General features: G+C 38.1%; 1 protein-coding gene across 4 annotated transcripts in view; it reads left to right on the forward strand.

The window, feature by feature from the left end:
* Positions 1–25,345, forward strand: part of TPR8 (Tetratricopeptide repeat (TPR)-like superfamily protein) — a 106,849-nt gene that overhangs the window by 16,073 nt on the left and 65,431 nt on the right. For 3 of the 4 annotated variants that reach the window (XM_077380014.1, XM_077379955.1, XM_077379814.1), the window contains exon 2: positions 24,952–25,199. In XM_077380014.1, coding sequence (XP_077236129.1) covers positions 24,952–25,199 — 248 coding nt within the window. The remainder of the gene's footprint in view (positions 1–24,951; positions 25,200–25,345) is intronic. The other variant, XM_077379880.1, reaches the window with a different exon arrangement.

Consider the following 25,345-nt stretch of genomic DNA (forward strand, 5'->3'; position numbering starts at 1 on the left):
GGTGGGGCCCACCACACATTTTCCAACGTTAGGATACTTCCAATTCCCAATTCCGTTCCAATTTGGCTCTTTTTGCTAAACTGGTTTGGGAACAACTATCCTCATTTGGATTTCACATTATTAGTCTTATTATTAATCATATTAATAATACACAATAATATTAATTAAATGAATAATTAATTATCCATTTAATTAATTTGTAACTAGCATCCAATGAGAGTTATTTGGCTCCAATTTTATTCTCGAAAAATTCTCTTATAGGCTCTTGTTAATCAGTTAACCAAGACATGTATATATACATATATCAATATATTATATATAAATATTATTTAAATAATAAATATTCACATTGATCTAACGGATCATATCTGTCTTTCCAATTACATAAAATGCAGAACCCTAATCCATTTGGATGTTACCGGGCCATTCGAGTTATGAGTGGGATCGTCGCAGGGATCCGACGGTCGATCCTACGGAACCCTATGGTGGGTCCCACTGCGATCTCGCTCTATAGTTAAACTTCACTCGCATTAGGTTAGTGGCCTCCATCGAGACGTAACCCTGAAGATGACCGTCAGATCATCTTACCCCTAATCACATCTTGTATGTGCAAGTCTTTTCTTCTTGACTACATCCACTAAGTTGAGTCATACGGGGGTGTACAACTCTTACCCCCTTGGCCCACTCTAGGTGTACCATTTTGGTCAAGCGGTGTTCGGCCTCCAAATGCATTTGTAAAATCCTTTGAAAACTTCTCAATGTTTCATAAAACATTCTCATAAACGTTTTATCAAATCCGCTTAGCCAGGCTATTTAATAGGCCTACAGTTCTGACAAAATTGTAGATGTCAATCCCTAAATTTTAGGGCGAAGAATCCCATGTTGAGTATCACTATTGGTCTTGAGGGTTTGCTCTAGGATATAGCATTGTTCGAATGTGACTTTATACTATAATCACTTTAGGATAGACTAAGACCCTAGAACGGGCCCACAGACCAATAAGATCCCTCAGGTCTAAGGACATGTAAACGGTCCTGTCTGGAAGAACAACTTTACACTCTCTTGTCCATAAGTTGTTCTTTTATTTGATCATGTTCGGTTGTGCGATCCAATCGTCACACCCACTCTTCTTGCTTAGGGTCTACTACCCAGTTGACCGAGATAAATCACCTCACAACACACGCATGTAGGCAAAACTGCTGCTGGTTATATACAGAAAGAGATGTCCAGTCTCTTTCTTTCCCAACCATGAACTGTTAAGGCTTGCATGGAACCGAGATGCCATATCTCCATGCTTCCTTGGATCTGTGAATCCTTTGAGCATGGCATTTCTACTTTGCTACCTAAGGATGTAAATGTGTCAGAAAATAAGCCCATCACACACATTCATTAATTTAAATACCCATTCATTTTATGAAATAAACTTTATTGTTTACATTATGTTGTTCTATTGGCTTTTCAGGGCATATGCTTTAACAGTAAGTTCTAATGACTTAGACTTTTGTATATGTATTTTTTTTTTGAATGGCAAGACTTCTATAAATGCACCATAGTTGCCAAGGAGGGGAGTGCGAGAAGTGATGTGGGAAGCGAGGGGTTTAGAAAAGACAAAATACCGGAAGTGAAAAGCTCTAAATAAAGTAAAGAAAAAATATATGAGAAGTGTCATTGAAAGTCAACACGAAGCATGTAAGGTCTCAATGGAAGTGAACAAGTATATAGAAAATGTAGGATTGTCCTAGATTAGGAAGGGTTAGTATAGGTAAGGATTACTAGTAGAAAAGATGACTTCATGGCTAATTAGAATTACAAGTTTTAGAAATTTAAAGCTTCACATGTTCTATTCATGCATATTAATGTTACATTTTTTGGGGAAAAATTCACAATTTTCATTTGAAACTTAAGATGAGTTTTCAAGTTTTTAATGCACCTTATTTTAAAACAAAATATGCTCATTCAATGTCATTAAAAGGGGAAAATATTTTTTGGAGGAGAAATAAACACCTAAATAGAAAGTGTACGGTCAATTAAGAGGAAATGCATAGGAAGCGCCTGGGAATCGCACTTACCCTAAATTTGGGATGCAAGGAGAACTTAGATTCCGAAACTATTTTCCGGGGAAGCGAGCTTCCCATCCAACTAGGAAGTTTCTGGGAACTATGATATGTACTGCCTACAAGCACCATGCTAAGCGTCCTAGCGTTGCAATTAATATTTACATTTTTCTGTATCTATCCCAAATCTAGTAAGAAATTTATTGTTTGAGTTGATTCAATGTTACTCTTTGCTTATGGTTTTTTTTGTACAGTTGTTTAATCGTGCTAGTGACAAGTTGCAAGTTTCTTGGTGTGCATTATATGTTGGTGCGAAATTTGCACATGACGAGCAATAAGGAGATTAGATTTTGGGGTGTAGGGAATCTGATTTGGGGAGGATTTGGTTTTTTGCCTTTTTATGTTTAACCTATATGAGCCTTTGGGTGAGGGGGTGGGGTTGGAGAGTATGAAGCAGTGGTTCTCCAAAGTGCAGATTAATGTGGTGGTGGATTTAGTTTTTAGGAGAAATCTCAAGGATGATATAGTTGAAGATGTCAAATCCTTGCTTATAGTGTTGGTGTCCATGTTCGCAACAAATTTTACATGCATGAAAAAGAGAATCACACACATAAAATGCATTGAGATCAAATTTCCCTCTTGTGAGAAGAGGTTTTATTAATTTTGGTAGGGGATCGTACACTTCTGCCTCTATTAGCCGTTAATTACATTTCTTGAAGAAAGAAAACACATTTGACTATCCATCAAGAGGTTCCCTATCTAAATACAACTTTTGGTTAATTATCTCCCCCAGAAATGAGGGATTTTTGAAAGATCTGACTTTTGTGAATAGATCCTCTCGGAGGAAATTTGTTTGTCCTGGAGGGGACTTTCTTCATCTTCCCTTTGGTGAAATATCTTCTTTATCATCTTTCTCCTGGAGGAGAACGGTCTTCTCCCTTTAGGGAGTCTCTGTGAAGATATCCTAAATGGATCTTTAGAGAGTCTATGAAAAGAGATTCTAAAGATATTTTCTTTTGCCTTCTTTTTGGGGAGTCGTCATCTTTATCATTTTTCTCCTGGAGGAGAAAGGTCTTCTCCCTTTAGGGAGTCTGTGGGAAGAGATCCTACAGGGACTTTTAGAGTCTCTGGAAAGAGATTCTAAATGGACCTTCTTTAGTCTTCCTTTTGGGAGCCGCCGTCTTTATCATCATTCTCTTGGAGGAGAAAGGTCTTCTCCCTTTAGGGAGTCTTTGAGAAGAGACCCTAGAGTAACTTTTAGAGTCTCTGGAAAGAGATTCTAAAGGAATTTTCCTTCGTCTTCCTTCTGGGGAACCGTCATCTTTATTATCTTTCTCCTGGAGGAGAAAAGTCTTCTCCATTTAGGGAGTCTCTGAGAAGAGATCCTATAGAGACCTTTAACGAGTCTCTAGAAAGAGATTCTAAAGGGATTTTCTTCTTTCTCCCTGAAGGAGAAAGATCTTCTTACTTCTCTTCTTTCTGGAACCTTTTTGGAACTAGTCTGCAAAAAAAGAGAGAAAAGAAAGAGAAAGTATTAGTGCGAGAAATCTTTTCTCACCTTTCTCTCTTCTCATTTTCTCCTTGCACGTAGCATTTCTCTCTAAAAGATCTGATCCCCCCTTTGCGTAGCTTTTTTCTCGCCAGGATTGGATCCCCTCTCCAAAGGGTTTTCCCTTTATTTATAGATCTCCCTTGAAGTGGTTGGAAACTACCGCCACATCCCATGGTTTCACTTCATGATCTCAAATTTCCCTTCTTGGAGCCGTTGTGGGTGCCACCTCATCCCTTATCCGGGATTCCACGATCACTTACCCTTTTGTAGGGAATTACGTAACTTCCCCTTTCGAAACGTGTCTCTTATTTCCCTTTTTGCAAGAGTTAAATTTAGGGATATCTTTTTCCTTAGTCGGGACTCTCTTTTCCTCCTTTTTTTTCTTTTTTTTTTAAAAAAATTGACAATTTCATTGATACTATGAAGATTACATTGGGGACCAGGGGTCCCTACTTGCATTACATAGAATCAATTAAGCGTGGCTAGGAGCATGCTCCTAGACCAGTAAAAATCCAAAAATGATCTTCTGGGTCAACTACTACGAGTTCTACACTTCCATGTGCTGCCACCCGGCCGAATACCTATTTCACTTTCCTTTCGAATGCTTCATCTACAACCGTAGCTGAAAATGTCTTCACCATTCCCCCTTCCTTTCCTTTACAATGCATAATGGTCTCATTTGAAAGTGCCATATTTGTGAACCCCATCAAATCATAGCTGTGACCTGCCACGTCACTCAGACTGCTCCACCACTTTCCATGCGCTGCCCCCTGGCTAATTCAAAATTTAAAAATCCCACTCAAAGGCCTAAAGTTATTGTGCGCCTCTAACCGTGCACGATAGCCAATCCATCAAATCCGATCATCAGCGGCCTCCACCTTGCGCCACTGCTCGTTCCAGGGGATCCCCATTAAACCACCAAGCCAAAAACCCTAATTTTTACCCTAACTTCTTCCCCCTCAGCTTCACCAGAACCTAAAAACCTAATCTTGCCCTTATTTTCACCTAATCATAGAGCCCACCATTGTTCCCCCTAATCCTACCCTTCTAGCCCCAACCTTGTACCTCGCTAAAACCCCATCTTTACCCTCCACATCCAACCTCTTCCTTTTTTTCCCCAAATCTGGCCACCCTTTTTCACTCCTGCCACGTCCACCACTTCCGATAACTCATCAGTCCACTTTCTTCATCCACCCAACTTAGATCCGATCATTTCCCCAATAAATCCGGCCCACTCGGACCCAGATCCTCCATTTCGCACCTCCAGCCACCATTGCTGCATCCCCTGCGAGATCTGCCCAACTCCGGGCATTATCCGGCCACTAACACCCAAGGGAGAGAAAGGGAAAAATAAAAAAAATAGGAAAGATCTAAGAGAGAGAGACCAGAGCGGAAGAAAGAGGGGGGAGTAGAAAAAGCAGAAAGAGAGAACAAGAAGAGATTAGAAAAGTGAAAGAAAAGAAGATAGGGGGAGAAAGAGATATCAGGAAAAGAGAGAGGGAGATCGATCGAAGAGAGAGAGGGAGAGACGGAAGAGACGAGAGAGAGATGAAAAAGGGAAGAGAGAGAGACAAGAGAGAGAGAGACGAGATAGGGACGAGAGAGAGAGAGACGAGAGAGAGACGAAATAGGGAAGGGAGAGAGAGACGGGAGAGAGAGAGAGACAATAGGGAAGAGAGAGAGAGAGACGGGAGAGAGAGAGAAGAAAAAGGAAAGAAAAACGCCTCCCTCCCTAGGGTTTCCATCGACCTAGGGAGGGAACTCCAAAAAAATTAGGCATCTGAAATTTTGACTATGCTTTTCGGTTCTAATTAATATGCTTAATTTCAACAGACATCTAACAATCCTTTTTCCTCTTTTGAACTAAAGCATTTTAACTTTTATGTTTATTCCTTTTACTTTTAGGAATATCATGACGTTTGTTTACCCATTTTTTCTCTTTTCTTATTTCACTAAGGGATTTTATTATTATCCCCGTTTTGTAAAATTTCGAGTTCAGCAAATGCCCCTGACCTCTTGTAAATTGATTGGCTCTGAGGCTTGCAAGACTTATTTTGATATAAGGGCATTTTAGTAATTTTCTATTTTCCTTGACTCGAGCTATTCTGGTCATTTTCATACTTGCTTTAGTGGTATTTTGAATTTTTTTTGCCCTGATGGTATTGTGCTCTTATTACCTGATTTGGTGGTATTTTGACTATTTTTCTTGACTCGAGGGTATAGTGGTCTTTTTACCTGATTTGGTGGTATTTTGACCTTTTTTCTTGACCTGAGGGTATGATGGTCATTTTTACCTGATTTGGTTGTACTTTGACCATTTTCTTGAATCGGGAATAATTTGGTCATTTTACCTGGTTTGGTGGTATTTTGACCATTTTTCTTGACTCGAGAGTATGGTGGTCTTTTTACCTGATTTGGTGGTATTTTGATCATTTTTCCTGAATCAGGGATATTCTTGTCATTTTACCTGATTTGGTGGTATTTTTATTATTTTTCTTGACCTGAGGGTATGGTGGCCTTTTTACCTGATTTGGTGGTACTTTGACCATTTTTCTCGACCTAAGGGTACTGTGATCTTTTTGTACTTGATTTGGTGGTATTCCTGTAATTTCTCTTTAATCGAGGATGTTCAAGTCATTTTCCCCCGATTACATTTTCCTGGTGAGTCTTACTCGATTTGGGTGTATTCTTGTAATTTCCCTAGAATCGGGGAGATTCTTGTCATTTTACCCCGATCTGGGGGCATTTTTGTAATTTCCCTTAATCGGGGCTATTCTGGCCTTTTTACCCGATCGGGGGTATCTTGGTAATTTTACCCGTTTTGGGAATATTCTGGTGATTTCCCTTGAGTCGAGGATATTCTAGCCATTTTTACCTGATCTGAAGGTATTTTTGTAATTTTCCTTGAATCCGGAATATTCTAGCCATATGTACCTGATTTGGAGTATCCTGGTAATTTTACCCGTTTTGGGAATATTCAGGTAATTTCCCTTGAGTCGGGGATATTCTGGCCATTTTTACAGGATTTGAGGTATCCTGGTAATTTTTACCCGTTTTAGGGGTGGTATTTTATACATCGTCTTTTGTTATGGGAGGGCCCACCAACTCCACTTGACCTTTTTTTTTTTTACCATAGGGTATCCCCACCCCCTTCGTAGGGCGAGACTATTCCCTAGGGATGTGCGTAGGCACTCGGAAGACAACGCACATTGGGTAAACAAGGGGGGATTTGAACGCTCGTGACTGGGAGCAAACCCATGACTTTACGCCAAAGAGCAACACCCTTCCGGGTTTACTCCACTTGAACTATGCATGGGTGGGGTACACCATTTTGAATCCATTGGTTTTCTTTTATGGGGTCCATTATCCTATGCAGACTCATAAGGTGAGCCCACCATTTTACACCTCATGCTTTAATGTGTTGGACCCACTATTGTTGTTTTACACCATGGATTTAGGGGTGCAACTTGGGTCGAGTTGGGTCGGGTTGAGGCCAACCCGAACCTAACCTGGGATACCATTTCTCCAACCCGACCCGAACCCGACCCGAGTCTCAACCCGAACATGGCCAACCCGAACCCAACCCGTATCACTTTAGCTCAACCAGAACCCAGCCCGACCCGAGTTGTAGCAGTAAAAAAAAAAACAGGTGAAAGAAACAAAAATCAAAACAGGGAAAAAATTATGAAAAGGCAAAAACAAATAAAAATCGCCAAACACAGTTCCTTTTATCGATCTCTGTTTCTCCAAGTGCATCCGGATAGTCTCCCAATGATTCCCTTAAGTTTTGCACCCTTTGTCTTTGTCCTTAAGTTTTGCACCCTTATAAACTAGATACTCAAAACTTTAGGTATTTTTGCAATGAAAATAGAAGAAGGCCAAGTTTATATGCAAAACCATTCAACCTGGTTGATAAACAAGGAAGAAGAAAAGAACTCTGCTTTCCTAAAGCGCATGAGAAAGATTCAAAGAAAAATCTTTGAATACGAAGGATGAGAGCGGGATAGCATGGGGAAGAGGGTATTGTCATTAATAAGCATGAGAGAGAAGAGACAAGACAAAGGCAGGGGAAGGGGCAACTGTCAATCTGTCATTGATAAGAGGAAAGAGACAAGACAGGCTGTCATTAATTAAAGAGAAGAGACTAGACATTTAATGGTTATGGTAAAGCTTCAACGAAAAGAAAGCTTTCTATTCTACTAGTGTTTGCTTTTGACACTTTATTTTAAATAAATTCTAAAATATTAAAGAAATAGAAAAAGTAACGAATGTCGGGTTACACGGCGGGTCGGGTTGCGTGCCGCTCAACCCTAACTCGACCTGATTTTTTTTCGGGTTACGATTTTCCAACCCGAACCCAACCCGACCATTACCTAACCCAACCCGCTAAAAAATCGGGTTGAGCCCGACCCAAGTTGCACCCCTAATGGATTAGTATGGATGTGCCCACCATCTTTGTCTCAAATTTTTAATGGATGGGGCCACCATCATGGATGTTGGGGCCAATTATTATTTTTGAATGGTAAAAAGAGAGACGGGGTGCAACACGAGGACTTTTATGTATCTGTGATTCTCTTTAAATATGCCTGATGAAGTAGAATTTTCTATTGATAAGTTTAGTTTCTTTTCTTTATAAAGAGCTTGTTACTAATTTTGCTGGTAAGAAAATCATAATAATGTCCAGGATTTATTTCATACAATAATTAGAAGCATATAAATTGTTTAGTTATTCTATATTTGTTTTATAGTGACACCATCTGGTTTAGATACTAGCAATATAAGGTTCCAATTGTATTTTTCTATGGGCTTTGCCTTGTGAGACTACAGTTAGATATTGACTTACAGACCTTATCCAGAAGAGTTATGAGAGACATGATTTCCATGAGTGAGTGGATTTAGCAGGCGTAGTCTTGTTCAATTAGTTGTTTTACTTTTAATAAAAAAAAAGGAAGAATCAGGGTTAGGCTCTTGAACCTAGAGGTGGCTTTGTTTTAGTGATGATTATTTCATGGTCATGAATTGATTTTGTAATGTCTTGTTGTTTATTTTGATGGTCATATAGAATGAAGTTCTGAATGAACTAATTTGTTTGTGTTGTACTACTCCATTTCCTTTGCTTAGAATATTTACTTTCTTATTTTACAAATGAAAATGAAAGAGAAACTCCGACAAATGTTTAGAATTGTGTGGAATAAACTATTCATTTGTTTTCATTTTAAGTTTATAATTTTTTTTAGTTATTGAAAGAAAAGTACATATACGTTGTTCTGTTGTGATGATCCCTTATTTTCTTCTTTTTTTTTGAAAAAGATCCCTTATTTTCTTCTTGCTTCAGTTATATGGTTTGACACATAATTCTAATCCATTAATGACCAGGATTGACATCATTTTCTTTATGCCTGTTCTTTTTGTATATTTTTCATGTTATCTGTAATAAATATATTACTTAACTTCATTTTTTTTAGGTTGTTTTAATAGTTGCCTGAGTTTGATCAAAATAATTAACAATGAAAGGTGCTAGCATATTGTGATTGGTGGCCTAAGCATAGATTTTATTTCACGGAAACCTTTCCTTCAATAGTCAGTTTGAATTGATAAGAAGAGATGAGCAGCACAAGTTTGAGAGTATATTAGCTTTTAGCTTTTGGTGTTAATTAGTTGCAGTGACAATCGCTTCTTCTGCTCACATGGGTGTTGTCATGATTCAAGTAGTTGCCTCTGCTCAATTCATCTTCTTGTCTTTGTTAATTGATTTGAATGAGCATTTGAGTGTAGTGAGGGTAATAGAACATTTTTGAATGATAAAAGACATAGGAGATTAAATGGATAGAATTCTCAGCCATTGTGCTTTTGGTACATTACAATCAGAGGAGATTAATTTGATTCTTTTATTATGGTTGTGCTTTCCTTTCCTGTTGATCTTATTCCAGCATCTATAATGACCTGTTGAGGATGGTTGTTGTAAGCCCAAGGGTTTCCATGGGCTAATCATTCACCTTACTTCTTGTTTTGATGCTAGCAAACCAAATTGATTAGCATTTATGGACTGATGTGTTGCTTTGAGGTGTTGTGTTGTATACACGAATTTCATGTCATAATCGCCATTACACAACTCTTCACAACACATGGCTTATGGATCAAGGAGCAAATGAACCAAGAGCTTGCACCTACAGTGAAGACATCCTCATTTGAAGATGTTCAAATCAAGAAGCTCATCATGAAGATTCCATAAATTCCCAACAAGTGTTAAGAAGAAGCTTGGAGTTGAACATGCCATGGTGACACCTCATGTACCTCAACATGCATTGAAGATTGGAGGACAAGTCACAAGAGCCAAACAAGGTCAAGAAGTTCACTCTCAAGCCGAAGAAGTCCAAGAAAGTGCAAAGGAGCCAAGACATTCCAAGAAGAGTCAAGGTTCTTATTTTTAGAATGTATTTGGAGTCCTCTTGATTTTATGTAAAAATGCACTTTCAAAAGGTTTTCAAATGGTTTTTATACTTAACTTTTTACATCTTTGAAAACCATTAACACACCCTAAAATGTGTTTGAAAACCTCGGACTTTAGCCTAAAGACCATGGCCCAAAAGCCCCTAAGCTTTAAAGTAAAAATGGAATTTTAACTAGGGCCGGTCGACCAAGGGTATCCCGGGGGACCGCGACAAGGTAGCTGGAAATCCAGCACTTGCCGGATATTGGCGGGCCGGTCGACCGGGTCAAGCCGGGCGACCGCGGAGGAGTCTCTGGATATCCAGGAAACAATCTGTCATGGGTTTGGGCGGGCGACCGCCGTGGGTCGGTCGACTGGGATAGGTTTTTGAGCCGATTTTTTGAGCTAACAGGTTAGCCTCGCCGGACGACCGCCATGGGGCCGGTCGACCGCAACGGTAAGAAATTTGAAAATATAAAAGGGCGCCCGATAGGGGCGGGCGACCGCGACAGTCTGGCAAACTAGCCGTTGGGGCATTTTCTGCTTGACTTTTTCAAGCCAGTTATTTACAGTTTTACCCCAAACGGTCATAATTTCAAATGTATTATATATACATGATTAAAACCTATCTCTATAAGCTTTTGAACATTTGAGAAAGATCAAATCCCATTTCTATATGTGCTTTATTTTGAAAATCAAAAGAAAAACTTCTTTGAGCTTTCATTTCTACATTCTTTCAAGAGGCACTCCATAGGGCTTTTTTTGCTTATTCTTTTGGAGTGAATGTGAGCTTACAAAGTTGTAATCCGCCTATTTAAGAGGCATTGAGTGTTTTTCATTTTTTTTGTTCTTCATTAAAGGTCTTCTCTTCAGCCCGTTAAGAATCATAAAGACGAGGGTCTCCTCTTCGGCCCATTAAGAAAGGTGAAGACGACATATGAGCGTGTGTCCTCTCGCCGAAGGCTTCGTTCAGATGGGCTTCGTTTTGGCCCATGAGAATGGAAAAGCAGGCTTCGCTTTGGCCCTTGAGAATGGAAAAGCTTGGTCATGTAATCGCTCATTGATCCGGCCTTGAAGGAGGGTCGAGATAGTGGAACTCACACGTGGATGTGAAGAGTGGAGTGGGTCTTGTGATAGACCGAACCACTATAAATCTTGTGTTCATTATCTCTCTCTTCATTTTCTTCTCTTGCACATGTGGTGATTGGTAATCTCTAACCTTACTTATGTTTATGCTTTAATTGAACAAGGGTTAGTAAATGCACTTAAATTGAATGTCTAGACCCTAAATTGCATTATAATATCTATTTGAACAAGGGTTAGCAAATGTGCATTATTAGAATGTCTAATCCCTAGATTTCACTAATATGATTATTTGAACAAGGGTTAGATTAATTAATGCTTAATTAAAGGATTGATTTTTAATCTTCTCTTAATTAAGCCTAAAACTTCTAATTGACCAATTCACCCCCCCTTGGATTGTCACACCTGTATTTTATTTGTCATCAGAGCTAAGGCTCTTAGAGAGATTTTTAATTTTAAAAATCTACAAGAGAAAAGATCTGTGACAATCCATCTGGATTTTGAGAAAGGGCGATCCAAAATAATTCCTCAACTTTTTGATGGAACGAATTATGGAGCTTGGAAAGCACAAATGCAGCCCTATCTCAAATCCATAGATCATGACATTTTATGTCATTGATGAGGGAATTTCTTTTTCAAGGAAATGCACTGAAGGTGATATGAAATAATTTTCCTTGAGCTCAAAGGGGCTATGATTTTATTGTGTTGTGGTTTAAATCCAAACATTTTTGACAATATTTCAAATTGTATCAATGCAAAAGATATTTGGACTTCATTAGAAAACACTTTTGAGAAAAATGTTTCTCTTTTCAAAATGATAAATTTTTAGTCAAAAAGAGACTTCTCAAAAATCTTTTGCAAAAGAAAGTTCTTTCAAACATTCAATTTCTAATTTTGAAATTCAAATTGAAAATTTGAAATTGGAAATAAATGAAAGTTTGAAAAGAAACGAAAATTTAAGTCAATTAAGCATATTTTTGATAAATAAAAATGTTGACTTATTTTAATGATGCAATGGCTTTGAGAAAGAAATTAAAAGCCTTGAAATCACAAACATTGAATTAATTGAAAAATGTAAACATGTTTGTGAAAATGAAGAACATGAAAATGAAGAATTCTCCATTAAGAATCAAAGACCTCATGAAGAGAAAGATAAACATATTTCAAAGTCTTGTGATTCTAGTTGCTCCTCATCTACCAATCTTACTATTGTACCCATTGTGGTAGATCTGGTCATCTCAATTCTGAGTGTAAGCTTAGAATTGTGAAATCTAACAAGTTTGTTTTGATAAGAAATGGTACTCCCACAAACAAACTTGGATGGAACCAAAGGGATTTGGGTTCCAAAAGAATCCCTCTAATCTAATTAGTGAATGAGTTTGTTTAGGGGCTATACTAAATTGTTTTATCATTCACATTCTTGCTAGATACTTTAATTTATTGAATATTTTTTGTATCTAGTTTTAATGAGCTTTGATACTCATCATTATTCATGTTCTTAATAGTTTGTATCTTTGCTCTTTGTGCTTAAGTGATCATATCTTTTTTTTGTGCTCTATTGAATATCTTTTTTGAAAAGCCTATCTAAGTGCAAATCACATCACTTGTGCACTTAGCATTCACAAAGTAAATCCACAATTGAAAACTTAATGTGAAAACCATATATGTGCTTTCATGAAAATTTACCATTCTTTTTGCCCTTGAGTTCAATTTGATCTTTCAAGTTTATTCTTTTCATTCTTGAACTCTATTTAGGACAATTTTGGCATTTGTTAGATCTTAGTATATTCAACTTAGGTAGAATATCTATTCTAGCAAAATTGAGTGTTGAAAGCCTTGTCTAAGGAAATCCATTCAAATCCTTTCTTAGACATCTCTTTTGCCTTAGGTGAGTAAGTATGTTTATGCACCTAGTTGTCCTTTAAACCCATTCTTATGTGCTTAATGATTATCATTAAATACATAAGAAATCTTGATGGGTTAAATTTGTGTATTCCAAAAAGCTTAAAATGAATATCCCCTCATGACTAAGATAAAACTATCTAGTGGTAGTAGTTTATTTTGGAATGCATGTGTCCAAGGTGTTCATCACTTGACATTCTCTAGAAGTCATTGGATTATTCTCTACGGTCCTTCATGAATATTTTTTTGTAGAGAATTGAAAATGAGCCTAGATTCAATGTGTGAAACTCAATTGAGTAAAATTGAAAATGTCATAGGAATCTAGTATCTCTGTTGAGCAGCTACTCATTGTTGTGGTTTTCATGTAACACATTGTGATGGGAACACTTGTATCCCACACATTTTGGTTTTCCATGGGCTTTTGCACTTTGTGCTTAAATGCCCTATCTTTATATGGTGGTTTGTGGATGTAGGCATAGATGTTTGGACCATAATTCCTGTGTCCAAACATTGTAGACTATCCATGGAGGCTTAAAAGGTCATATCTTGCTCATGTTTACCCATAAGTGATATATTATCACTTGCATGAGCCATGGATGTCTCTCTTAGGCATGGGATTCTATTGATCCCTCTTACAATGTCTAAGTTCTTTAGATTTAAGCTTAATTAATAATCTATATAATCTATCGTTATTTCCCCTTGTATGCTACTAGGTACATGGTAAAGATGGTAAACTTAAATTTAAAAATCACTCAATTGGTACTCTTAATCCTCTTACCCTATAAGATGGAGAGTGTACGAGTGTACGCTCACCTTTAATTAAAACACTAATCTCTTTGACTTTTAGCCAACATCTTAACCATGATAAGCCATATGTGCTTTGTATGTTATACATATATATTATTTGCACATATTTAAGAGGAGCGCATGGTTTGCTAGTTTGTCGTCATCTCTTTTGGTATCATATGACTACCTATAGCAAATCATGCATTAATGGCCCAAGGTAGTTTGAAAGTCATTCACCGTTAAATCCCTTGGTGTCCCTTTGGTTGGACAGCCCTTTGGATTCATACACTGTATGAATCACTTACAAAGGGTGAGCTATACATGCTCAATGTCTGTCCATCCATCTTATCATATGATGTTTGATGTACATCCATTCATATGATGTCTGAAATGAATGGATGTTGTGCATGTGAGTTTTGATAGGCGAGTCCTTGTTTGGCAATTTGTTTCCATTTATTTACGTAGTGTTGCCAAATTTATTTCTTTGACTAGTCGAATATTATCCGTAGGATCATTTTTATTATTAGTTCATTTATATTTTCACACCATCAATATTGGTTGAACTTGTTTGACTTGAGAGTATGAATTGCTTCATAGATCCATCTGTAAAGAACATAATATTTCTTAGACTTTAAGTGAGGAATATCAACACAATCATATTTGATAATTGGCATGATTTTAGCTTACATTTGTTATAATGAATTAGGGAATGCTGGCAAAGGATAAGAATAACACCTCTATAAGAAAAGACAATGTTTTTTTAAGAATACTAAAATGTAGTTGTGTTGATGTCATTTTGTATGTTGTATACACATTGCAAGGGTGATGAAGGAGTCATCCCAAGCCCATCTTTCAAGGAGACTTGTTTAGTTTCTAAAACAACCCTTGCTTCTTCTTTTTCTTATAGGGGACTTGTTTAGTCCTACTCCTATGTTGTACTTCACTTATGTAAGCCCAAGGGTGCACATGGGTTCAATCATTCACCTTACCTTCTTGTTTTGATGCTAGCAAACTCAAATTGATTAGCATTGGCAGACTAATGTGTTGCTTTGAGATGTTGTGTTGTATACAGAACTTTCATGTCATAATCGCCATTACATAACTCTTCACAACACATGACTTGTGGATCAAGGATCAAATGAACCAAGAGCTTGCACCTATAGTGAAGACATCCTCATTTGAAGATGTTCAAGTAACGAAGCTCATCATGAAGAAGATCCCACAAGTTCCCTAAGCAAGTGTCAAGAAGAAGCTTGGTGTTGAACAAGTCATTGGTGACACCTCATCCACCTCACAACATCCAGTGAAGATTGGAGGATGTCACAAGAGCCAAGACAAAGTCAAGATGTTCAACCAAGCCGAAGAAGTCCAAGAAAGTGCAAAGGAGCCAAAACATTCCAAGAAAACTCAAGGTTCTTATTTTTAGAATGTATTTGGAGTCCTCTTGATTTTATATGAAATGCACCTTCAAAAGGTTTTCAAAATAGTTTTTATACATAACATTTTACATCTTTGAAAACCATCAACACACCCAAAAATGTGTTTGAAAACCTTGGACTAAAGCCCAAAGACCATAGCCCAAAAGCCCCTGGATTTTAAAGTTAAAATGGAATTTCACTCAGGGCCGGTCGACCGCGGGATGGAACTTGGAAATCCAGGCCATCTCGAATTCTATCGGGCCGGTCGACCGCGGATACGTTTCTGTTTCAAACAGAAACAATCCAGTATGGTGTAGGCGGTTGACCTCCATGGGTCTGGTCGACCGCGATAGTGTTTTGAGTGAAAATTTAATTCAAACAGTAAGCCCTTGCCGCGGGCGACCGCCATTGGGCCGGTCGACCGCGCCGGTATGAATTTTGAATTTTAAAAGAAGACCTCGATAAGGGCGGGTGACCGCCGTGCCTCAGTCGACCGCAGCGACTAGGAAATAGATCCGTTGGGACTTTCGCAGGTTGACTTTTTCAACCCTGTAAATTACAGTTTTACCCCCAAACAGTCATATTTCCTTGTGGGCTATATATACACTATAAAAAACCTTTCTAAACAACCTTTGGCAAGATCAAATCCCATCTTCTTGGACCTACACTTTTATATGAAAGGTTAAACCACTTTGAACTTGTAATTTTACATTCTATCAAGAGGATCTCTATAGGCTTTACATTTGTATATATTCCTTGGAGAGTTTGTGAGCTTTAAATGTTGTAATCAGCCTATCAAGAGGCATTGAGAGTTTCTTTCTTTTTATTTCTTCATTTTATGTTTGAGGGTCTCCGATTTGGCCCTGAAAGAAAGGTAAATCAATTGTACGAGGAAGGTGTCATCGGAAAGACTTTGTGCAGAAAAGGGTGTGATCCCTTTGAAGAAGGAGTTGGTGTATGGCTTTGAGATTCGCCCTTTGAAGAATCTTATTGGTTAGTGAAAAATCCCAAGGAGGAAAACTTGGAAGAGTGGAGTAGGTCAAGTTGTGACCGAACCACTATAAATCTTGTGCCTTGTGGATGCTTTCTTCTTCTCTTTCTCATTTAAACATTGTGGTGATTGGTAATCTCTAACCCAACTTATGTCTATGTTTTAATTGAACAAGGGTTAATGAATGCATATTTAAAGTAACATCCAAACCCTAGCTCTTAATATCCTTATTGTTTGATCAAAGGTTAAACTTGTTAAGGCTTAATGTGTAAATTGATTTTAGTAATTCAATTAATTAAGCCCTAAATTTTTAATTAGCCATTTCATCCCCCCTCTTGGGTTGACACCTTGTATTTCAACTTATCCCTTATAGATTATCCCTTTCTTATTGGGGATTGGCTAAGTCCTTTATATTAGTGTCCTATCATTGCAAGGGCGATGAAGGAGTCATCTCAAGCCCATCCTTTAGGGGGACTTCTTAGTCTTAGTAGCATTCCCTCATTTTTCTTCTTTCTATAGAGACTTTCTTAGCCTTTTAGACACCTTTAAATAGTAGATTCCCTCTTATCATTGCATGGGCGATGAAGGAGTCATCCCAAGCCTATACTTTTAGGGGAGTTGCTTAGTCCGTATAGCATTCCCTTCTTTTCCCCTTTTCATTTATAGGACTTGTTTAGTCCTTAACCACATGCTTAGTTATCTATCATGCTTATCATAGCAAAGGGCTATGATGGCGCTAGCTGGAGCCTCCTATTTTAGGAGACATTTTTGTCTCTGTAGCAAGCCACATAGGATATTATCCAAGTCTCACAAGTTGCACCCCCTTTATAGAGTGTTAGACATGCTTTGTCTTATTTGCACTTCTTTATAGAGTATTAGACATGCTTTGTCTTATTAGCACCCCCTTTATAGAGTGTAAGACATGCTTTGTCTTATTTGCACTTCTTTATAGAGTATTAGACATGCTTTGTCTTATTAGCACCCCCTTTATAGAGTGTGAGACATGCTTTGACTTATTTGCACCCCTTTTTAGAGTCGTTAGTTTAGAAGTATATCTCATAGACTAGTAGTCTATCCTCTAGTTAGGAGTCTATCCTTTAGACATTGTTTCCTTATCTTTCATAGAGACTAGCTCAGTCTTGTTAGAACATACCTGCTTGGGATCTTACCATTTCATTCTCTGGGACACTATTTTACTTGTTTAGGGTTTCTCCTTTAGCCATAGGGATTTTGCCCTAGTGTGTTGTTTTGTATGTTCCCTTTAGCTAAAAGGGTGAAAACATTTTAAAATTAAAAAAAACATCAGAAACTTTAAAACCTCGAAAACATCAGAAACTTAAAAATTTTTAGGAGCGTATTAGGAGAGTTTGTTTCCTAACTGCGTTGGCTTGATCCTCTTCCATGAGGTACGTAGGCAGCTTGGGATCTTTATCCCAAGTCTAGTCAAACTTTGTAAATAAAACTTTTTGCAAATTTTTTCAAACTTTTTCAATAAATATTTTCAAAAAAGATCTTCCTCTAGAGTTAGGAGTTTGTCTTAGATGTACAGAGAGTTTTAGAGTTAGGAGTTTATCCTAGAGTTAGGAGAGTCCTAGAGTTAGGAGCCTTTGTCTGGTCAGTTTGACTATACAATTTGTCACATAGTCAACTGATGGCTAGATTAGGATTCACTTAGTTAGCCCATCTTTTCCGTAGGATACAACCTAGTTGCACATAGGTTGTAGGACCCACCTGCATTAGTGTAGGATAAAAACTTGCATTTAGTTAGGGCATATAGGGAGTCCTAAAATCTCCAATCAACTTCAACTTAATTAAACATCGTCCAACAAGCTTTAATCACAAGTCATGTCAAGTCTTTAGGATAGAGTCTAGTTTAGTGGTCTAGGCACAAATAGGCATTGTAGCTTAGAATAGGCTACCGAACTACGATGATCTTGATTCCAAAAAGAGGCTTGGATACGTAGGCAACTTGGATGGATGGTCATCCAGGCCCAGATCGTTGTGGTGCACATATTTTTTTTATTGTTTTAGAGTTTTAGGAGTTTGAGGTGATATTTGTCACTATTTATTGCATAGGTGCATGTTGGTGTGTTTACTTATTTGTCTTGAGTGTCTATTCTTACCTCTTGTATAGGGACATGCTAGTGTGTTTTCTTCCATTTTCTTGAGTTTTTACTCTCTTTAGATGCATATTTTGTATAGTTGTACATACTCATACATGCTTATCTGTAGCATTTTATTTGTTTATTTGTGTATTTACTTGGTTATTCACATGCTTATCTTATCTTGCTTACTTGCTTACTCACATGCCTAGCTGTAGGGTTTATCTACTTGCTTATCTCATTTATCTGCTTAGTTATAGTTCTTTACTGTTTTTTTTGCTTATTTTATCTTATCTCATTATATTTGCTCATCATATCTGCCATTACCTGCTTAGTTATAGCTGTGCATGCGCATGTTTACCGCTTTCTTAAATATGATGAGTTATGATTAGATGTGATGTGTGGAGATAGATAGCAGGGTTATCTGGTATTGGATTAGCAGTAGTTTTCTCCGCCTCTTTGCGAGACGGCAGACTTTAGTGTTCTTTCTAATATCAGGTGATATTGATATCAACCCTCTGTAGGACTTGGATGTTTTCTTTCTTTTGCCCATCCTTGGGTCATGCATGCTTAGGTAGACGTTTTCTTGAGGATACCCGTTCCCATTTCACATGATTTTAGCCCAAAATTCTTCAAAATAATAAAAATGGCGTAAGAGACCGAGTGCGCTCGGGCGAGTGGGGTGCCTAACACCTTCCCCAACTCGTAACCAGGCACAGACCTTGTTAATCTCTGTTTATCCATTGCAAACAGAGTATATTATTGGTTCCATGGCTTTCCATGGATGTCGACTCTTTTCTATTTTTAGGTACGTCTTGATTCCGGGCTCTGTCTCCGAATCAAGAGGTATCTCATAGATCGCCACTTATGCTGTGAGGGGCACCATTTTCGAGAGTTCCTTGGTAGAGCTCTCCTTCACATGTGGAGATCTAAAGGATGAGAGGGGGATCCGTCCCTCACCATTCTCAGGATCGGGGTCCACAGGTTCCCAAGAGTGTTATGTGATTAAGGAGATGTATGATGGACCAGTAACTAGTGTTAGAACCACGGATGGCACGTCTAGTGAGTTTCCAATTACAATAGGACTGCACTAAGTATCAACTTTAAGCCCTTATCTTTTTATGCTAGTTATGGATGAGCTTACGAAGGGTATCCAGGATGAGGTGCAGTGGTGTATTTTATTTGTAGATGACATAGTATTAATCGACGAAACCAAAGCAGGAGTAAATGCTAAGTTAGAGTTATGGAGAACTACTTTGGAATCCAAAGGTTTAAGACTGATTAGGACTAAGACAGAGTATATGGAGTGCAACTTTAGTAATGTAAGCAGGCGGGATGAGATTGTAGTAAATATGACTGGACAGGAGGTACCTAAGAGGGATATCTTTGTCTATCTTGGTTCAATTCTACAGAAGGAAGGAGAGATTGAAGAGGATGTTAACCATAGAATAAGAGCAGGTTGGTTGAAGTGGAAGCTTGCCTCAGGAGTTATGTGCTACCGTAAAATCCCAACCAAGTTGGAGGGAATGTTTTATAAGACAGCTGTGAGGCCAGCCATGCTGTACGGCTCAGAATGTTGGGCCACCAAGAAGCAGCATGTTCATAAGATGAGTGTAGCGGAGATGCGAATGCTTAGATGGATGTGCGGCCACACAAGGTTAGATAGAATTAAAAATGAAGACATTCGTAAAAAGGTGGGCGTGACACCAATTGAGAAGAAGATGAGAGAGCACCGCTTAAGATGGTTTGGACATATCAAACATGGGCCTTTGCATGCTCTGGTGAGAAGAGGTGACTCGTGCTAAATTGATAGAGTAAAAAGAGGTAGGGGCAGACCGAAAACAACTTGGGTAGAAACAGTGAGGAAAGACTTTGATAGCTAGGAACATAATAGAGAACATGGCCTTGGATAGGATAGAATGGAAGAGAATGATTCACGTAGAAGAACCTAACTAGAGCCGGGATTAGAGTCCGGTAGATTCCTTTCACCTTCTTCATGAAATTTTTCTAAAGGATTCATTTTAGCCGACCCCAACTAGTTGGGGACAAAGGCTTTGTTGAGTTGAGTTGAGTATGTTAAACCTATATTAGCTTGTGGCTGAGGGGAGGGGTGGTAGCGGGGTGGGGTTGGAGAGTATGAAGCGGTGGTTCTCCATAGTGGGGATTAATGTATTGTTGGATTTGGTTTTTAGGAGAAATCTCTAGGATGATACGGTTGAAGATGCCAAATCCTTATTTATAGTGTTGGGGTCAATGTTCACAACAAATTTCACATGCATGAAAAAGAGAATGACACATAAAATGCATTGAGATCAAATTTCCCTCTTATGAGAAGAGTTTTTTTTTAAAATTTTGGTAGGGATCGTACACTTCCGACTCTATTGGCGGTTAATTACATTTTTTGAAGAAAGAAAACACCTATGATTATCCATCAAGAGGTTCCCTATACAACTTTTGGATTTTTGAAAGATCTCACTTTTGTGAATAGATCCTCTCGGATGGAATTTCTTTGTCCTGCTCCGGTGAGAAGAGGCTACTCGTGCCAAATTGATAGAGTAAAAAGTTGTAGGGGTAGACCGAAAATAAATTGGGTAGAAACAGTGAGGAAAGGCTTGATAGCTAGGAACATAATAGAGAACATGACCTTGGATAGGATCGAATTGAAGAAAATAATCCACGTAGAAGAACCCAACTAGAGCCGGGTAGATTCCTTTCACCTTCTTCATGAAATTTTTCTAAAGGATTCATTTTAGCCGGCCCCAACTACTTTGGGACAAAGGCTTTGTTGAGTTGAGTTGAGTATGTTTAACCTATATTAGCTTGTGGTTGAGGGGAGGGTTGGTAGCGGGGTGGGTTGGAGAGTATGTAGCTGTGGTTCTCTAGAGTGGGGATTAATGTAGTGTTGAATTTGGTTTTTAGTAGAAATCTCTAGGATGATACGGTTGAAGATGCCAAATCCTTGTTTATAGTGTTGTGGTCCATGATCGCAACAAATTTCACATGCATGAAAAAGAGAATGAGACACATAAAATGCATTGAGATCAAATTTCCCTCTTGTGAGAAGAGTTTTTTTTTTAAAATTTTGGTAGGGATCGTACACTGCCGATTCTATTGGCGGTTAATTACATTTTTTGAAGAAAGAAAACACCTGTGATTATCCATCAAGAGGTTCCCTATCGAAATACAACTTTTGGATTTTTGAAAGATCAGACTTTTGTGAATAGATCCTCTAGGACGGAATTTCTTTGTCCTGCTCCAGTGAAAAGAGGCGACTCGTGCCAAATTGATAGAGTAAAAAGATGTAGGGGTAGACCGAAAATAACTTGCGTAGAAACAGTGAGGAAAGACTTGATAGCTAGGAACTTAACAGAGAACATGACCTTGGATAGGATAGAATGGAAGAAAATGATCCACGTAGAAGAACCAAACTAGAGCCGGGATTAGAGCCGGGTAGTTTCCTTTCACCTTCATGAAAATTTTCTAAAGGATTCATTTTAGCCGACCCCAACTAGTTTGGGACAAAGGCTTTGTTGAGTTGAGTTGAGTATGTTTAACCTATATTAGCTTGTGGTTGAGGGGAGGGGTGGTAGCGGGGTGGGGTTGGAGAGTATGAAGCTGTGGTTCTCTAGAGTGGGGATTAATGTAGTGTTGGATTTGGTTTTTAGGAGAAATCTCTAGGATGATACGGTTGAAGATGCCAAATCCTTGTTTATAGTGTTGGGGTCCATGTTCGCAACAAAATTCATATGCATGAAAAAGAGAATGACACACATAAAATGCATTGAGATCAAATTTCCCTCTTGTGAGAAGAGTTTTTTTTTAAAATTTTGGTAGGGATCGTACACGTCCAACTCTATTGGCGGTTAATTACATTTTTTGAAGAAAGAAAACACCTATGATTATCCATGAAGAGGTTCCCTATCTAAATACAACTTTTGGTTAATTTCTACGCCAAAAAAGAGGGATTTTTGAAAGATTTGACTTTTGTGAATAGATCCTCTCGGACGGAATTTCTCTGTCCTGGAGGGAACTTTCTTCATCTTCCCTTTGGTGAAATATCATCTTTCTCCTAGAGGAGAAAGGCCTTCTTCCTTTAGGTAGTGTCTCTGTGAAGAGTTCTTAAAGGGACCTGTAGAAAGTCTCTAGAAAGAGATTCTAAAGAGATTTTCTTTAGTTTTCCTTTTGGGGAGCCGTCATCTTCATCATCTTTCTCCTCGTCTTCCCCCTTTAGTAGGTCTCTGGGAAGAGATTCTAAGGGGACCTTTAGAGAGTCTTTGAAAAGAGATTCTAAAGGGATTTTCTTTCGTCTTCCTTTTGGGAGCCGTCATCTTTGTCATCATTCTCCAGGAGGAGAAAGGTCTTCTCCCTTTAGGGAGTCTTTAGAAAGAGATTCTAAAGGGATTTTCCTTCGTCTTCCTTCTGGGGAACCGTCGTCTTTATCATCTTTCTCTCGGAGGAGAAAGGTCTTCTCCCTTTAGGGAGTCTCTAGAAAGAGGTCTTACCCGGGACCTTTATAAAGTCTCTAGAAAGAGATTCTAAAGGGATTTTCTTTCTCCTCCCCGAAGGAGAAAGGTCTTCTTACTTCTCTCCTTTATGGAATCTTTTTGGAAGAAGTCTGCAAAAAAAGAGAGAAAAGAAAGAGAAATTGTTAGTGCGAGAAATCTTTTCTCACTTTTCTCTGTTCTCCTTCTTTTCTCCTTGCGTGTAGGCTTTCTCTCTAAAAGATCCGAGTCCCCCCTTTGCGTAGCTTTTTTCTCGCCAGGATTGGATCCCCTCTCCAAAGGGTCTTCCCTTTATTTATAGATCTCCCTAGAAGTGGTTGACAACTGCCACAACATCCCATAATTTCTTTTCACGATCTCAAGTTTCCCTTCTTGGAGCCGTTGTGGGTGCCACCTCATCCCTTATCCGGGATTGAATGATCACTTCCCCTTTTGTGGGGAGTTACGTAACCTCCCCTTTCGAAACATGGGTGACTTATTTCCCTTTTCGCGAGAGTTATTTTGTTCCCTTAAATTTAGGGATTTCTTTTCCCTTAGTCGGGGGCTCTGTTTTCCTCTTTTGAATTAAAATATTTTAACTTTTATGTTTATCCCTTTTACTTTTAGGAATATCATGATGTGTAACTACCCCTTTTTTCTCTCTGCTTATTTTACTAAGGGATTTTACTATTATCCCCTTTTTGTAAAATTTCGAGTTCAACAATCGATCTTCAAATCTCCTATTGAATGTAGCAGGAGAGTTTGGATTTGGGTGTCCAATGGTTCTCTCAGGTCAAGTTCTTCTAAACTTACATATCTAATCTTTCTAATTTTGTGGGGGGCGTAGTCCCTCCTAGAGTTGAGGCATTCTATTGGATGGAGGTTGCAGAAAGATTAAATGCGTATTGTGCTCTAAAATAGAAGACATTTACAGTTGCCAATATGCATTTCTTTACAGAATAGTAGAGGAATCAACTAACCCTCTATTCATACTTTGTAATGTGGGGACAATGAAAAAATCAAAAAAATGTAATGGTATGGCCACATGTTTTGCTTTGGTGTGAGGTTTATGGAATGAAAGAAATAGAAAAAATATTGACGATAAACGCTTCCCTGATGGAGACTTGCGAGTGACACTAAGCTTTCTTTTATTCATTTGGCAATTGCAAGATTTTTTTGGGCAGTATTGGTATTATCTCTTGTTTATGTGGAAGGAAATCACAGTGGAGCTCTAAGATAAGACTAAGGCTATATGGTTTCTTTCTTTGAATGCCTAAAGTTAAAATATGATGGTAGTTAAAGAGTTAATCTGGGCCCCCTTGCCGTTGGTGGAGTCTTTATGAATAAGTTAGTAAATGTTGTTGAAGCTTTTTTCCAGCCCCTTAGTGTGAATCAGATTCCATTGATTTGTTGCTTTGGTATTGAAACATAATGTGGTACCGTAGAGACAAACGAATTTCAATTTAGAAATCGAAGATTTAAATTGATTACTGTCATCATTATACGTGTGCATCCCTAAAAGTTCAAGAGAGAACAAATTTATTAGCAAGAGGGGGAGCTGAGAGGAGGATGTTCTTTTTATTGAGACTGTCCATAAGTAGAGGGTTTTTCTTCTATCGTTATTCTCTTGTTCTTTCTTTATTTATTTTTGTTGTTTCTTTGATCCTTTATTTCTTGTCGGGTGATTTCAGCTCCATCCGCTTGTAATTTTGTTTTCTCTTCTTTTGAATAAAGATTTAAATTAGTTCTCCGGAAATAAAAGCATAGGAAACTCCCAAAGATTTCAGCCAAGATTATTTGTTCGTTGTGCTTTTTGCTCGGGTAAAATTCATAAACTACTTTGCTTGTTTAAATGTTTTAGTCATTCAGGCCAAAATACATGTACTTATCTTCTTTTTTTCTTGTATATGAATTCTTTCTTGTCACTGAGGTGCTTCTGTCTTTGCAATCATGAATGTTAAGTTAGATATTCATATGTTCTATATTTTCTTGTTAGCTATTTAATTCAAGTTCTACAATTATCATTGATATGTTCTATATTGTCTACAACTGTTATGCCTTGGCATTTGCAACAACTCCTTTCTTTTAGAAAGGATGCCAAGGTTTTATCAATTATTTCTTGTTGTAATACTGTTTGTTTACTCTAGGACAGTTGAAGCAGCTCCTGGTGTTGACCTTGAGGGTCTTGAAGTTGTTAAGGAGTGTTTGGAAGCAGTTTTTAAGATCGATTCATCTTCTGTAAATGATGAGACACAATCAGGTCTGTTAATTGACTTCTTCAGCTCGCTCGATGCTAATACACAGCATGACCTCAAATCAGATATGGATCTTGCAACAACATCAATGAATGCACCCAGTATGCTCTCAGCCCAAAACACTGCGAATGGCAATCTTTCAGAGGTGTCATAACATTGGTTATTTTCTTCCTTTCTGACCACGTCAAAATTATTCTTATTCATGTGTGATCATGGTTTTAAATTTCGACCGAAATCCGAAATTTCGGATATCGGTGGGGACCGAAACCGAAATTTGGCGAAATTTCGAAT

This window comes from Tasmannia lanceolata, unplaced genomic scaffold (assembly GCF_043159265.1).
Source record: "Tasmannia lanceolata isolate RefF3 unplaced genomic scaffold, GAP_Taslan_0.1 ptg000002l, whole genome shotgun sequence".
Taxonomy (NCBI): domain Eukaryota; kingdom Viridiplantae; phylum Streptophyta; class Magnoliopsida; order Canellales; family Winteraceae; genus Tasmannia; species Tasmannia lanceolata.